Here is an 18,397-nt window from a genome sequence, read left to right as displayed (position 1 = left end):
AATAGATAAGTGAAACATTATTGTAACATAGGAATGGCATGAATGCGTTTGGGAGTCGAAAATAACAAAAAAACGGGGTCATCTACTCCCTTTCTCTCAGCCCCCTAGTGGCACAGCGGTATGTCTGCGGACTTATACTGCTAGAAACTGTGTTTTGATACTCGTGGTGGGCAGAGTCCAGATAGCCCTTTGTGTAGCTTTGTGCTTAATAAAGGACAACAACCCTTTCTCTCAAAGAGAAAAAAATAAACAGTTTCTACGTATATATTTGTGTATTTATTATGATGATGAACAACGCTGATAACATTGGATGGAAATCCCAAATTCAGTTAACAAACACGTCAAGAGAAAGTTTTATGTAGTTTAATTCCACGAAAGCGTGTTTTTCTCTGTTCGGGTAGAAACAAGAGGAAATATATCCTCTTACAAAATACACATCTGACGTCTTGTTCAATGAACCTTCGAGTTGTTATAGAAAATGCAGAAGAGTTTAGAAATCACAGCCGTAATACTTCTAGACAATTCTACGAACTTTGCTGATAAAACGCCAACAAAAAGGTTTACGACAACAAGTTTTTTCTGACAGTGGAGAGACTTTAGAAATTATTTTCAAAGAAGCGAAAATCTACAGGATTTGCATTTCTTTATCTCAGTTTACATAACCACGGTCAGAAAAGACAACTTTAAAACCTATAATATACAGGTAAATGTAAAAAAAAACTGTTTTTTGACTCTCTGTTTTTGTACATAGCACTGACCGTTTTAAGTTATACAGAGATAACTCTGCATATTTAACTGAAAACAACCCTAGATTCTGTTAGTTTATAGTTATTTTTCCAAACAGATAAATTGAATAGACAACACAATGACCAATAGTTGTATCTTTTGCCTTTTAGTGTCTTACGTTTGACAGAGAATAAAATTACTGAATGAAACCTGTGTATCAACAATTACAGAAACTGCAAACACTCAACAAGAAAGAAAAATTAGAGTTATATATGAAGTTGTTCTATTTTAATGAACTACCTAGGATGTCAAGACTTTGTATATTATTCACTTGGAAAAGCGCAGGTTTAACTGATTGCGTCAGTTTGTCAAATCAGACTAAACGCCACGAGTGTATCCTACATTTCGAAGTGTAATATAAGATATTCACTGTGTTTTTAACTACCCAATAATATAAATTTTGCCCATGTTTTTCGTCCCTTTTCCCAAACTTTTATACCCTGTATGACACTAAATATTTGCAGAAATGAAACGTTTTTTGGTTTGTTTGTTTTTTTCACACGAAAGATCAGTTAGAAAGGCATTGGGTAAAACAGCTTCGTAAACTCTGTTGAGAGGGGAGACTACTACATCCAGCTTGTTACAGGAATAGACATAACATATAAATAGCTCGAGCTGTGACTCATTTCTTGAATACTTTTGCCAGTAAAAACGTCCTACAAATAAATGCTTCTTTAATTTATCAACTATATCATCTAGGCTTAGCAGGCATTCTTTTTTTAAAGTAAATTAGTTTCCCTTTAGTCCCTGAACGTCAAGAAAACTTAGCAGGGTTTGTACTGCTGTAGCACGATACACGTGTGTAGAATAATAACTTGCTAAGATTTTTACAGATTTTTTACAGGGCATGTTCGCTCTGCATTTGTCTCTTTTTTTTATCAACCTCTTTGTCGTGAACAGGACTTTAGTTACCTAGTGTAGGCATTTGGGTTATGAGAACGCTTTTTTTAAGTAGCTTAGCTTGACTACCAACAGATTACCTTTTTGTTTTAAGTAGTCTGAACCTCAATCATAAAACCGAAATAACCTCATTATTGTTTTTATTATTCAGAGTTTGTAAAAATATGTAGCATTTTCTTCTCTTTTTTTTTTCTATCTATATTTAGACATACATGTATATTTAACACATTTTTCATTGTCCGTTACTTCGTACTGTGGATATTTATTCGACACGTATGCTTTGAATTCGAAAGATTTATGAGTGATAAAAATGTAGTTAAGGGTATTTAAACTTTATGAAAGTTGTAGCCATCATTTTATATTTATCAAAATTAAGAATGAGCTACTTTTTTTTTCAATCTTCCTGTTGATTGCTTAAGTCATGATGTATTTGTATGTTGTATTTATGGCAAAGCTATTAATGCTATCTGCCGTCGTCCCTTATTTTGAACTACTAACCAGAGGGAAGTCAGTCAGTCAATAGCTCCCTATCTTATTAACCATATTAACAAAAAGGAAACTGTTAATACCAACTTAAAAATTCTTGCAGTTCAACGAACCAGTTATACATAGTGTTATAAAATAATATATATGTATACATAAAGTTTTTTTTTCTAAATAATAATGAAATTAGGTATGAATAGATTTTTACTTTTACATCACATGTTCTAATACGTTTTCTACTGCCCCCAGTGACACAGCGGTATGTATGAGGAGTTACAATGCTAAAAACCGGGTTTCGGTACCCGTGGTGAGCAGACCACAAATAGCTCATTGTGTAGCTTTGTGCTCAACTTCAAACAAACAAAAGTTTTCTACTTCATTGGTCTGAAAAAGTGAAAATTTGAGAAGGATTCGATCTTACTTAACGAACTAAGCTAGTGAGTTTACCAACCACTAAAATTAAAACTGTCCTGTAAGTGAAGTACAAAGGTTCAAATATTGCCAAGACCTTTGGGTTGCGTAGTTGAGCATGAGAACAGCGACCTCTAACAATATCTCTTAGAAATACCCTTGGGTTGCATAGATGAGCACGAGACCAACGACCTCTAACAATATTACTTAGAAATTACTTAGTTCTGACAGTACCGGGTAGTTTTAGAAATGCCTTTAGGCTGCTTAGTTGAGCAGTTGAACAGCGACCTCCAACAGTATCGGATAGTCTTTGGATTACTTAGTTGAGTAGAAGAACAGCGACCTGCAACAGTACCGGATAGTCTTAGAAATGCTTTTGGGTTGCTTAGTTGAGCAGAAGAACAGCGAACTCAGACAGTACTGGATAGTTTTAGAAATGCCTTTGGGTTGCTTAGTTGAGCAGAAGAACAGCGAACTCTGACAGTATCGGATAGTATCAGAAATGCCTTTGGGTTGCTTAAAGTGTCATTTATGAGATTGAACTGATTGGTGATTAATGTTTATTTAAATTTAGTTGTGAGACTGTAGCAACTGGTTTATATATTCTTACTGGATATTACTAAAATGAAACTAATAATTAGTGATAACCTGGGATAATATGTTCATATTCAAACTAGTTTTTAATATTCACTGAGATTGCACATATACAAACAAATTAAAAAAAAAAACTCATACATTTTCTCTACGCGTCTGAATTATTTAACGAAATGAGCTTTTTGGGCAATATTTAGTAACCTTCTTCAGGTTTAGTTCTTCTCTTACGGTTTTATTAAAGTGAAATAATTGTTGTAGTCTTTATAACTTTTCACTAGACAGGATTTAGAATTCGGATAAAACATCAAAGTTGAGCAAACAGACCAAGAATAAATAGTTTTTGTTTGTGTCAAGAGTTTGCGTAAAACTTCACAAGAACTAATAATACCTTGTGCCGATAAGATTGTACTGAAATCTAGTATACAGAATATATTTGAGGCTGGGAATTTGTTCAAATCTTCAGTGCATGCAGACGTTTGTGTTATATCTATTTTGCAGTAGTCTAGCAACCTTTCAGGAATTATTACTTTGGTTATACGTAGATTGTTAATTTTGGCTATGTCGTTATAAGAAGATTAGCTATCAATAAATATGATCTTAGTAGTCAGTTAAATGTATGGTTTTAAAGATGGTGATAAAAACAACAAAAGAACTGTGGTTTGTATAAAACACAAATGACATAAATCACTGAAACAACGTTTTAGAACTTAAATCACACAAACATTAGATTTGTTCAGTAAACAACCCTATATATAGTAGCAAAGGGTATTCTTTGATGTTAGGTTTCTTAAACAACGAAGAATAATTCATGAATGTGAACTACATGGTTATTAGAATGTAAGGATGGGGATAATAATGCAAATAAACAGATGTATAAACAGATAAATGAGAAATTAAAATATAATGCATATTATTAACGTATATCAGTCATGTTACTTATTACAATAAACTTAAAATACGTATGTTTCTGTTAAGAAATAGTATGCTACACTATAGGAAGCTTTAATGGCATTTTTGAATCATACAAAGTAGATAAATAGGTGGTTACATACGATAACAAACTGAGAAAGATGGAAAGATTAAAAATGTAATTGAAGTCTTAAATACTATTATACAAACTAAGTAAATTGTAATTATTACAAATTTTATTCGCAATGAATGAGAACCAATGCAACACATTCGTAGTGCAATGGTGGTAATTCTACGTTTCGAGTAAATTGATGGTTATATTATTATGTTAACTTACTGAGGGTGATACTTACGTTGAAAGTAGGGTGATATTTCACAAACGATGAACCATACTTAAATAAAATTAACCATTTTATATGGCTACATTTTATTGCCTTCAAGTTTGTTTAGTACACTTTCAAAAAAGTCTTAACAGTTAACATATATTTTCGTATTTGTTCACAGTATTTGCGTATTTACTAAATTTAGTTGGATGTTTAAATTAAAATAAAATAATGCTTTAGGCTTAAATATATTAGTGCACAAATATTACTTGTTGATTTTTAATTGGTATCGTACTTACTTAAAATAATCTTATCGATAAAGTACAACGTTCAACGACATATTAAGTTGCCCTATCAATGTTAATTTATCAAGAAAATAGTTTATATTTTCGTTCAAAGCCCTTAACTTTGACCTGAGAGTATAATAACATAGAAAACTCAACATCCGTCCAATACGTGAAGTCCTTCGAGAAAAGTTACCAAAAAAATATGTTGTAAAGAAAGATAAACATATACAGTGGTGATAGCAGACTTTTCAGCCCTAATGTATTCCACAAAAATATGACATTTTGACCACTAAGCATGTACATGTACAAGATATAAATGTATTTGCATATCATATACACACACAGATATATAATCGTTTGTAAGATATATTTATGTCCACATTTAAGTGAAATTGAACCTGTTGACTTAAATGTGCTATTTTTCAATAAGCAGAAACGGAGTTTAGTTGCCTAATGTTGTTGAGTTTATTTATTAATCAAAATATTAAACTGAAAGTTCTTTGTTGATAATAATTCAATAAAACACATAGTTGACTTAGCACGTAAACGCGGCACAAGTTGTCTCTGATAAACTTAAAAAGTTGCTTTTTTTTAATTGCATTACCAAAACATATTATACATTTAGTTAGTAATGTCTACCACTCTACGTATTTAGGAAATAAATACATTTCGCCAAATCCTTTCAGGTTACTTCCGTTCTGAATTTTGATTAATGTTAAAATTACTAGTTTTGGGTTTGACTTGAAGTGTGTTAAGTTTAGAAGCTATTGGGTTTTTTTTTTTCGTTGCACCTGGAACGCTAAAAAAAAAACTCCTTATTTCTAAAGACCTCACTTCAGCTCTGCTCCCCCCCCCCCCAAGTGGCACAGCGGTATGTCTGCGGACTTACAACTCTAGAAACCGGGTTTCGATACTCGTTGTGGGCAGAGCACAGAGAGCCCATTTTGTAGCTTTGTGCTTAACTTCAAATAAATAAACAAACTTTATCTCTTTATTTGAAATTCACGAAACGTCATGCTTTGCGTCTCAACGTTTATGCGCTATTTACTTCTTACAACCATAATAACAAAATATGCACAATAATAACTAGGCTGTGTAACATTAAAACAATAATCAGCTAAGAAGGTTAATTTATAATCAACATGGAGCATGTATTTGGAAACAATTTTAATCTAAGTTTTCAGACACCCTAAATGGTTTGTAGTTTCACTTAAGTTATTAACTATCAACTAATGAAGATTTGCACTAAGAGATTGAAGTGTCATCTCCAGACTATTGCAAGTAGATGAAGCTCATTACGATATCTAAAATGAATCGACATCTCTCCCTCCAAAGGTCTTGTTGGCTTCAACAGCACTGATAACTCACAATAACCAGCTGTGTTTGTTTTACTAACGAACGTTATGTTTTATACATCTAAACCGTGTTATTGTGTGTGATTTTTTCTTAAGGCTCACAGTTGTCTGCTGTATTAGTTTTACTTGATGTTCTGTTAGAGTTTTCACTGATCCTGGTAGTTTCACAATATCTAAAAAAAGTATTCCTTTACTCATTTGCAAGAAGCAAATCAAGAAAGGATTATGTGGATTCGTCTGTTTGTGAGTTAAGTCAGATTAGTAATACGGCTAGTAAAATAAAACATTTCCTGGCACACAACGTATTACCGTCAATAAAACAATTTAACGTTCTCGATGAGCCAATAAAAAAATATATCGACCTACTACTGTTAGTGTTAAAGAAGCATTTTAATTAACTCTACAAAACTAAACTGGCGTATTATAATATTTGCTGTAACTGTTTCTCTTTGGCGGCATTTATACGCCTAACCTGTAAACTAGAAGCTTCGAAACAAATATTCAGCAAACCTCGCATGTTTAGTACATCTAGTTCCGACGATATGCTAGATGCACTATTGTAGACACTGAAAAAGTATTCAGATCCAGATTACGGTATGCCCAAAAGATAATAAATAACACCAGAAGGATTTGTTTGTTTGTGTTAAGCACCAAGCTACATAATGGGCTACCTGAGCTGTGCCAACCACGGTTATCAAAACCCGATTTTTAATGTTTTAAGCCTTCACACTTATCGCTAGGGAGCACACCATAAGAAAAGATAATGTCTCGCCATTAAAATAATAAAAAATAAGAATATGTTATAAAAATGCTGTAGTTATTATTTCCTCTCGAAATAGAAAACTTTATTGAAATTCACCTTATTTTAGAAGATGTTTCGTTTTATACAGAGGTTGAGTACGTTAGTAACATGATTTTGGTGCTTCACCACGTCGTTACAGTCCATGTCGCCACGTCATATCATGTTTTATCTGATGAGGTTCATCTTGACAATAGCCCTGTAGCACAGTTTCCATTGCAAAAGGCTCTGTCGTAAGGCTGTCATGTCTAAATCACACTCCTCTTCCCTTTAGGCTTTTCATAAGCTTTCTAGTCTACGAGGACGACGATTTTCCACCGACCGTTTAAACAGTCTGATTGCATAGAAATGCATAGGCACTGCGTTAAGCAGTTGACCAGTATGTTTTCGTATGGAATGGCATGAATACCCAATTCATTATCCAGCTATCTGATGTATTTAAACGAATTTATTTGAATGTATTTGAAAGCAACGGTTGAACGAATATATGGTAGAAGCAACGTATGAATGTTACTTGTGTCGCTTTCCTAGATGGAAATCTTCTTGATTATGTTGCGCACTATTTCCAGGGGAACCTGGACAGTTTTTGCCACTTATCTTTGTGTTCATGGATTCTCACCTGTTACAAGACGGTGCAATATGTTTACCACGGCTGTGATACTACTTGTTGAAAGTCTCTTTTTTGGATGGTCCTGAATCCTCAAGTTAACCCATATTTTCAATGTCATTAAAGTACAAGAAATATCCCCGTCTTGGAAATTCTAAATCGCTGATATGAAAATATCTTTATGAATACTATGCTTTGTAAAGGTTTATTCAATACCCTTCAACCATCTGTAAATATATTTATATTATATATATATATATAACTTTCTGGTGCTCTCTATAACAATGATTATTACTTAATTCCTCTGCTGTCAAAATTTCCTGTAAAATTTGTAAAATTAGCATTGAATGTCCACTTAGCACGCATGACTCTAAATGAAGTCATTTGAGGAACTATTAAACGTCATCCAAGCTAGCGTAATCTGAATTATAGCAGCATAACATTAAATTCGTTTTAGATAAGTTATAATTACTGTGTGGAGTTAGCTTTAGGTAAATATCATTCGAGTTTCTATTGAAAATGTATTTTCTCAGCTAAGGAACAATGCACTAACTGTTTTCAAATTTGAGTAATAAAAACAAAAAATACTTCACTAGTTCTTAAGAAGATATACTATGAAAACCACAAATAATTAATTAACTTGTATGTACATTAAACATAGTAATTTTGTGGTTCTACCTTGTTTTACCCAAAACTAACGTTTCTAAAAGTCATTTTTCCCTCTTATATTGAAGTTTAAGATAATTATAATTATTTGCTCACAATAAGTCTTGTAGGTTTTCCAATTGAATGTTTGTACTTTGTCTTGCAACATGCTAGAAAAAATTATGAGTTATTCTGATCATGACTCTTTCTTTACACCATTAATAAAATTAAAAACATAACACTTAGTGAATTGTTATGTTACGAAATATTTTTATTGGTGTTTAACACATTTTGTGTAGCAAAATTTGAAAAAATTAAACATTTTTTAATAGAAATTATTGCTGTTTGTTGCTGAATTTAGTGTGATAAATTAAGTGTGAAACAAAGCGTTACAGGAACTCGAGTTTCTAATATTTTTTATTTGGGAACAGAAGATAGGCAGAGAGTTTTTTGTGAGAAAAATTCAACACTGTCATGTCTGTGGAAGTCACATTGTACAGAGATGAAATTAAAATATTTTAAAACACTAACCCTGATATCTCAGATGGGGCAGAATTTTCCATTGGGGATTGTTCTGGTTTCAAATAATTGAAGAAAGCCTTACAGCGATTTATTATGATCTCGTATAATTCCATTTCTGTTAAAAAATATTATTATTAAGAAGTCACATAGAATTATAAGATTCGACTTTTTCAAATGAAGAAACATGAATATATTTCTTCTCTGAAGCAATTGAATATGAATTATTCGTTCCTTAAAACAAGCTTAGCTTACTTAGTTCAAAGTTTGGGGCAAGATATCTTAAATTTACCTAACAAACAATTATAACAACTGTCTGACGTTCAGTAAACTAGATTTAAGTTATGACTATTTAATTTAGCTGCTTACATTTTATTTGAAACTATACAAGTTTCAGATTTTAAAAATAAACCCTCGATCTTTGGATTACCTTCATTACATTTCTATTATTCAAGCGTAAACGTTTTATGAGTTTTGATAGTAACAATACACCTTTAAAATGTTAGTGTGTTCACTGTAAGATATATTGTATACTTTATTTTAAAGGCAGATAACTTTACTTCCTCTGTATTTGGGCTGAGAGTAGCTGAATGGTTAGCGTGTCAGAGTACAAATTTGAAGTTCGAGCCCATGATTTATATCACTCAACACGCTCCACACTCTCGGCTACGGGAGCGTTGTAAAAGTGACAGTCAATCCCATCATTTATCTAACAGTAATCGGGGTAAGTGGCGGATGCTGCTGAGTGGTCGTCCTTCCTCTGATCAGCAGCTCTAAAATAGGTGTGACTGTGTCTGAAGTCAGGGTTTCTGACCTGGTTTTTTAGCCCACATGTCGCATAAGGTGCCATTCAGGTTGAATTAATGATATTAGGTTAATCCCAACAATTATTAAAGACAGTTTGAAGAAAATAACTATACTTTAATTATTTTTCTTTTAGTCGTTAGATTTCTAACAAACACCCACGTCAGATGTTGTGGAAATCTGATAGCGAGTTTATTCCTTAAAATCATCAATTATCTCAAACTTGGTTTAAACTTATTGTAGCAAACTTACGAAGTTTTGTTAATATATTGCCCAAATACTTTTGATGGCAACATTTGTACAAAAACTGAGCGCAGTAATGTTGATTTTGATAATTGTTTAATGAGATTCTCCCTCTGTGCAACTAAAAGTGAATATTGTTGAACAAGTAAAATTTTATGAATATCTACCAAGAGAAAATGGTCATAGAATTCGTTTCAACCCCATTTTGTTTCTTCTTTGTTTTTAGACGTATGACTATGTATAAAAAAGAGAATTAAAGATGAGCCCAGGGAGAAAATGATAAGGTCAAAATTCTTATATTTCAATTTTGGCTACAAGATTGGTTAAATTACACTTGGATACTAACTGTGCCTAAAGGTCAAGATCATACAGAAATCAAACTGCATTGATTGGCTACTACATTAAGAACCCCACCTCCCTATAATTCTGTGAGAACACTTCATTCTTTTTATTTACAATAAAGAATGACAATGTGCTATGCCAAGTGATATTCTGAGCTCTATAGATGCAACGTTGCAATAATAACATAATCAGTCTGCAAGTTAATGAGTAAGGGCAAGGATCTTTTCAACCTTCTTAGGGGAATGATAATGGAATGTAGGAATGTTTTATGCTGCCATAAGTTTATGAGCGTACAGTTGTGGAATATTGTTCCAAATGCTGTACATTGCTCCCGACAATTCAGCCAAGTTGTTTGGTTGTCGTTTATTCTTCCAAGTTTCATTATAGGCTCAAACAGCCTTAATAATATTCATCTTAGGACTAAGCCAATGGTTGAAAGTGTTCCGTTGGCCTTTTTTTTAGCACATTTACTATAAGCTTGGGATCACTGTCTTACTGTACTCTCGTGCAGGTAATGTTTGTATAAAAGAAGAGTAGCAATCTCATAATATTTGCACTTTATATCCACTTTATTCAATGTTTGCATAATTATTTCCAACACTGTATATTTCTAATATAAACAAAGATAAAAGACATGAAGCTGTATGAAATAATGATTGAAATTATATAAACAACAGTAAGTAAGATTTCTCCTAGCATTTGTGAAACCAAAACTCATACTGTATCTGTATGTACATATAGAATTTATATATTTTATATCAATTTAAACTTAAATCTATTACATAAAAAAAGCGTTTAGTTTTTTCTATTTATTATAATTTTTACACCGAAGAGTAGCTTATGATGTTGCGAAGCTGGGTTAAATAAGTTTTCTAAATAAAGAACAGTGTGATAAAAAAGAAAGGGATCCAGTTTTCTTTTATAATAAAAGACAGAGAGTAGGTAGTACAGGACATATATGTTAGATGTGACATACCTTTATATTGTGCTAAGGACACAGAATGAAAAATATCAGTGCTACTAAACTTTTATTCTATACTTCTATAACATGTAATAAGTACTACATGACATAGACATTCAGCACATGAATGTTACATAAGTTAACAATATCGAGTTTCACATTGAATGTTCCGTTTTATTACTTAAATATTACTCTTATCCAAGTGACTAATTTTTGGGCTGGCCAGTGGCTTCAACATTTTCTTAATCCTACTGTCCATGGATTTGCAACTGGAAGACATTTCTGCTCCATTTTCTTAGTCCTACTGTTCATGGATTTGCAACTGGAAGACATTTCTGCTCCATTTTCTTAATCATAATGTCCTTGGATTTGCAAATGGAAGACATTTCTGCTCCTTTGTTTTTTTGTGTGGACAGGATTTTTATTTATATCGTAGAAAGTAAACGATTGTTAAATTAAAGTTCATTAATGCTGTAGCTTTTCATCATGAAAACCTTTGAAACCTTTTTGCTAAGTTCTAGGTTTACCTATATACTCCACACAGTTATCAAGCGCTACGATTAAATATATCAGTACTTTGATGTGTATCGCAATGAGTATATGCATATGCTACATTGCTGCAAAAGTTTTGAAGCAAAGTGACATTTTAGAAATGATACGTATAAGTGTAACTTAATCATTATTTCTCGTGAACCGTATTTAAAAAAAAGTAGTCTCGAAATGCCCTTTTGTTATGAATTCTTTCAATAGGCATTATACAGCTAATTTGTGGTTTTATTACCAAGTTAGTGATAGTTAAAATATTTAATCTTCATATAGATACTTTGCTATCGAGATACACTTCCTTGTATAAAAAAATTTAAATGTTTAGCCTTTAAAAGTAATAACGTATCACATGCTAATTCCAGGCGAAATTCAACTTACCTCCTCTGTCTACGACGTTTCTTCAATCCGGTAACAACTACAGTGGCTTTCATAACAATAGTTTCTCCAGTAATGGTTACAACAGCAGCCTCAGTCCAGGTGCATTAGCTGACCTTACCGACCACTTTTCTGATCTGGCTCTTGGATTTGAAAGAAAACCAACCAAGAAACCGCCGCCTAACTACCTGTGTCATCTGTGTTTCAAGAAAGGACACTACATCAAAGACTGTCCGCAGGTAAGCAAGTTGAACAGTTAAAACGAATTACATGATTCCTTCTAATTATAGGTTGATAGCCAGGTATTTCAAATAAAATGATCATTGGCTGTCTACATTTAGTTTACTTTAGAATATATATATGAACTTCAAGTGTACATTGAAAATATCGTTGACAGCAAGGGTAACCAAATAATAATTCAGTGTACTTTGAATTATTATAGGTTTTAGTTTTCCTTTGTATTGTTTTATGACATTGTGTATTTCTATTCAGTTTGTCATACTAAATTACTTTCAATAGTGGATATGTCATTTTTAATTCTTTCATTTCTGAGATATATAGTAAGCTTATTTCTGACAAGAATTTCTGGATGTTAACTTTCAAAGAGATTATTGCTTTCTTATTTCGATAGATCTGAATCAAAATACAACTGTAATGAAATCTATTTTAAGTAACTATATGTATAAAAAATAAAAAATCCCTGTTGTCATTTTGAAAACCCAGACTTCTTTTAACCCTAGGCTTGATGAAGGAGCTTTTGTATCTTAACGTTGTCATGCGAAACTCTGTACGTATACATTCAATATTTCAAGAACAAAAACTAAACTATAAAACATCAATTTCAGATAAAAAATACACATGTATGACACAGACTTTAGAATTGCGCAAACCTAAATGTTGATATTACTTCTGATCTCTAAAAATAGACATGAAAGACCAGCAGGAACTGTTGGGTAAACCAAACTCTCTTTGTGTGATGTGAAAGGGAGGGAATACTTGTACTCCATGTCCTCACAACCAGATGTGGCAATATTTTCATAGCTTCTCGTTTTTATCTTTTTTTTTAGTGAGGTTAATATCCTTTCATTGAGGAAAGGATAACTCCACAGTTTTTTTTTATAGAGGTATAAAGTAAATGCCCGTTTCAAAATAAGTTAATGCTTATATTTTACTTAGCACAGTATAAACTCAATAGTAATATTCTCATTTCTTGTAAAAGACACTAAGAAAAATGTTAAAGTCCATTGGGACGCATTATTAGCAAGTATTTTTAATATTAATAAAGCATCTTTCACTTCTAATAGAGGAAGGAAATATGTTGAGACTAATTCTAGAAATGAAGCAAAGAAAATAATTTATTAAAAAGTAAGTATCTAGAACTTTAAATAGCGCTAGTGAACTTTAACAGTGACTATTTTTGCCGTTTTTATTAAGCATTATAGTCTCATACAAATGGAAAAAAGTCGTAATATTCATTTCATTTTTCTTAGCTTAAGCTAAAATAGAACTTGGACATAAATGTACACACAGAGGTACAGAGAGAGAGATAATTGGATTTATCGTTATTAGGGAGCCTATACACGTTTAAAGATTAGTATTTGACGCTAAATTTTAAGCATACTGAGATATATCAGTATACATTTAATGAATAATTAAAGAAGTGATGAAAATTATTAATGTTATTCAAAATAAGTTATTAATGAAGCCCACCCATAAAGTAATTTTGTTATAACAGTTTCCAAATACTAACATAAAATTCCCTCGCTTAGCTGGGGTTCAAAAGCTCCTCTCATGATTTATAGAGGCTCCAATGTACCGATCAATCTCCTCCATTATCCTCAATTATTTTTATAGCTATCTCAAGGGGTCCGTACCTTAAAACAAACTACGTTAGGGCACTCGGCACAAAAACGTGTGTCACTTTTGGTCTCTCTAGCTTGTGAGCGGTGGCATGACAATCGTTCTAAACATGCTGTCTGTAGGATCTGGAGGGGGACAGGAATACAGAATCCGGTGCTAGATTCTGGATCAGTGTCCCTGAAAACCCAAGACTCTCACCGTGCATGGATAATCTTCCGGACATGTTTTAACGTTTTAACCCCTCCTCGGTAAAGACACACACACACAAAATCTGCTTAGTTTGATCTTATTAACTCTAATACTGTAGGAGGAGTTCCGGACAAGCAACTTCACAAACACACGACGAGAATTATTAAAGGATAAACCATTTATTTACCACAGAGCTAAACACATTTGGGCTTAAAAGTATCAACGTCCACACTTGCTTTAAAATAATGTTGACGTCGAGCTCATATCTTAGAGATACTCTGAATTAGTTTTTATATGCAAAGCTGTTCACCAGAAATAAAAAAATCGGGAAAAATCCGATATACATAATCTGTGTTAAAGTTGGACGCAAAACGGCTAGTCAGCTTATAAATTCGTTTAAAATGTGGGATATTTCCAAAGATTATAATACAGTATGTTTGATTAAACAGAGGGTATTACAAGTTTAGCCTTATGTTAAAATGTATTTGTGTATGTAGGCTTTTATATACTAGTATATTTTAACATCTTTACAAGCACGTTTCATCTGAGTATATTAGTTTTATGCTATCAAGTATCTTTGGAAATATATTAGTTGATTCATATTACGAAAACGTGTAATAAATATTACACCATACAAACGTAATGATATCAATAAATCATTATAATATTTCTTATATCTAGAGTAAAGTAAGTATACAGAAAGACTACATCAGTACGTTTCTCATCACAAAGAAGAAAAAAAAGGTTGTAAAGTTAAGCCAGTGTTTCAAACTGAAAAGTTAAGAAGTGAACATGGAGTTATAACACCCATTAAAGATTCGTTACTTATGAGATGACATGCGCATACAGTCGAGTTCGACACCAACTCCAGTAGATTATAACTGAGACATCTAGAGAGAACTGTAGGTACATGAATCAAGATGGACTATATTTTATATATATGGGCATGCATCAGATCAATTCATAAACACATTTTTATACACAAGTTACTATGTATTTGAACAAAATTTCATAATAGTTTGCCTGGTTGCGAATCAGAAGTTCCAAGGTTTGAACTTTTTTTCATCATGGAACACATACTCTGCACTTTCAACTCTTAGGCGTTGTAGCTGTTAAGAGTATAATTCTGTTAAAAATAGCCGTATAGACGACGGGTATAGTGCATAGTTCCCTCCATCTGCTGAATAGTTTGACACTAAGGATAGCTATGTCTGAAACTTAGGGGTCTCTGGCAAAAGCCGTTTAGCTCGTGTGTTCCATAAAGTGCCAATAGGTTGAAAATACTTATCTCTAAGTGCAAAAAACGCATTTATTCCATTAGTTCCAACAGATTTTATATATCTCTGTTGTAAACATTGAGATCTCTGTTGTAAACAATGAGATCTCTGTGCCAATTTAGAGACTTAATAGTTATTCTTCAGTAAACAAACTTTGTAATTCGAACATATTAAAAAGGCAGGGAGCGAAATGAAGCTTGTCACGTGACCTTTATACAAGCGCTCAGTAATCATACCTTCAACGTCATCCTACGATTTAAACTAAATACTGAAGATATGTTTCCCTTAGTTTCCAAAAACGTTCCACATAAAGTGGGAAGGGTCACGTTTAAAAGTGGCAAAAAGCAAAAAAAGAAACTTGCAGCAAATTCTATGGGCACCAAATATTTGTGAGAGACAAAGTCTTCTGTTATGCTTTAAGTGCTATTTTATTGGCCTTGATATTATCATTTAAAACCCTTGACGAAGTGACTCGTAGACAGACTGTGGAGAAGGCATACTCTAGAGTGGAAAATGTGATGTCTAGCAACTGTAAGAAAACACTTGCATCAAAATGAAAAGAAAATTATGAACATTAATAAAAGTCGAAATGGTGTATTTAAGTGTTTTACACTCACAAAAAAGAAATCTATCATTCTATAGGTATTTGAAGAACTTGTAACATTCCGCCACAATTTAATTCTTCGTATTGTCAGCCGACGCTGGGCAGCTGGTACGTAATTGAATAGAGTTGTTTAAAGACTTTTCGAAGAGTTTGAACCTTCTGTTTTTTTATAATGGCAACGCTATCTTATTTATGTCCATTAAAGCATATACTGTTCAAGATTTCAGTCATTATTTGGAAATGATATAAGCTGTGTTGCATGATTTAAAATTATTTATTTATTTTTCACTAACAAATTGGTGGATAATTAGAGTGTTTGAAATACTTGAAAGGTGAGACAGTTCCAAAATAGATTTAATAGGACGGGCTAAACATGAATATATTAAGAAACTGTTCATTTGTTTGTTTATTGAATTTTGCACAAAGCTACTCGATGGCCATCTCCGCTAGTTGTTCATAATTTTGAAGTGATATACCAGAAAGAAGGCAACTATTCAACACCACTCACCGCCAACTCTTGGAATATTCTTTACCAACGAATAGTGGGACTGATTATGACATAATAAAACCTCCCCCTCCCCCCACGGCTAACAGGCTTTGATACCGCGACCCACAAATTGAGAGTCGAAAAACCTAACCGCCAGGCTATGCCAGGCCGCATATTAACAAATATATACAATTTAAGTTATGTTGCCATCCTTTCTGGTGGAATTTTTTGTTTCGTTATTTTACCTAATTCACCATTTCTTTTTTTTTAATTAATCAGACAATCAAAATCGTAGATTAGAATTATTTTACTTAGTTATAATACAGATGTGCATTTATTATATAGCTTTTCGTGGAACTATCTGTATTAGGCATTAATGCCTTGTCTTCTGAGATGATTTGATCTATACTTAAAATTCCTACAAAATAACGTTAAGAGAGATAAGCATATAAATGTATGTAGTTTATTTGGTTAAAAAATTACCAAAATAAGATATTATACACATTCCTTTGTATTCACTTTAGAACCGGGGCGCCTAACCCTATGTATGATTCTTAATGTTATGATTTTGCTTTTGTAATATTATATTATTACCAGAATAAGATATTATACACATTCCTTTATATTCACTTTAGAATCGGGGCGCCTAACCCTATGTATGATTCTTAATGTTATGATTTTGTTTTTGTAATATTATATTATTACCAGAATAAGATATTATACACATTCCTTTATATTCACTTTAGAACCGGGGCGCTTAACCCTATGTATGATTCTTAATGTTATTATTTTGTTTTTGTAATATTGTATTTCCCAGACGTATGTGAGTTTTAACTCTGTAGATTTAAAACGTATGACACAGTTCTTAGGCATTAGTTGTTCTCATAATTACCTTTGACACATTTGTTGCTGTTTTTTTGCGCCACGTGGACATTAAACAGACGAATGTAAGTCATAACCCTGAACGTGAAATCGAAGTTATGACAATCTAGAGAAATAAAATTAGAATAAAACAATATTTGTTAAACGTCATATATTTGATAAAACTTCTCACTATGAATAATCTTAACAGAGTATACCTTTCATAATTTCTAGACTTTTTATCTGTATGACAACTATTCTAATACTTAAAGAAATGAAGTAGATACAGTTTGTTACAAATCTTATCAATGATCAAAGGTTCTTCCCACTTCTGCTTTACATTACGCTTTGCTGAAGAGCTTATCATGATCTCGCTACTCTTCCCTTCACTATAACATTGTTTTTGAGGCTAAAATACACTATTATAGAAACAAATTGTGCCAAGTCTTGGTTTGCTTGTCAGAGACAACAGCAAATAATAGATCTCTGGTTTAGTCCTAAATTCCTACCTAGTTCGTTTTTTTCTTCTTCTTCTTATCATCAAATTACAGCAAACTACTTTTACTCTGGTATGTCTTTCTGGTGACATGCCAAAACAGCATAGCTTTGTTTTTATATGTTTGTGTGATTTCACTTCAAACTAAAGAAATCAGCGTGCCTTATTTCTTGTTAAGTGTTACCAATTCCAAATAACAGTGATGGTTTCCGTTACAAAAACAAATGTTTCCAAAATTTAAAACTTTGAACTTTGACCAATATCAACTATAAAAGGATAATTCCAATGAACATGCGAAGCACATAAATGGGAGGAAATGCGTAAGCATAAAATATTATATAAAAAAAGACCCTAGAAAAGTAATCCTTAAACTGCGAATTTGAGTGTTTGGCAATATTTAAAGCACATTGCTTCTCTCCAAATGGGCTAAATTTGGAGGACTATGAATCTGGGGGGGTTCATCGTTCGCGTCTGGTTATCGCTTAAAATAAAACATTGCACTCAGCGCTTTGGGACCGTAGGTGCGTTATAAAGGCCAAATCCCACTATTCGGTCAGACAAGAGTAGCCGAAGAGTTAGCGGTGGATGGTCTTGACTAGCTGCCTTCCCTCTTGTCTGTCAGTTCATGGCCAGGTGGTAAGTGCGCTCGACTTCAATCTGAGGGTCGCGGGCTCGAATCCCCGTCACACCAAACATGCTCGCCTTTTCAGCCGTGGGGGCGTTATAATGTGACG

The 18,397-nt window shown here is 32.8% G+C and overlaps 1 protein-coding gene across 1 annotated transcript in view; it reads left to right on the top strand.

Moving 5' to 3' along the window:
• Nucleotides 1-18,397, top strand: part of LOC106472886 (zinc finger CCHC domain-containing protein 24-like) — a 39,062-nt gene that overhangs the window by 7,885 nt on the left and 12,780 nt on the right. The window contains exon 2 of the mRNA XM_013933559.2: nt 11,877-12,128. Coding sequence (XP_013789013.1) covers nt 11,877-12,128 — 252 coding nt within the window. The remainder of the gene's footprint in view (nt 1-11,876; nt 12,129-18,397) is intronic.

This window comes from Limulus polyphemus, unplaced genomic scaffold (genome assembly GCF_000517525.1).
Source record: "Limulus polyphemus unplaced genomic scaffold, Limulus_polyphemus-2.1.2 Scaffold124, whole genome shotgun sequence".
Classification (NCBI taxonomy): Eukaryota; Metazoa; Arthropoda; class Merostomata; order Xiphosura; family Limulidae; genus Limulus; species Limulus polyphemus.
This window is presented reverse-complemented; position numbering and strand designations above follow the sequence as displayed.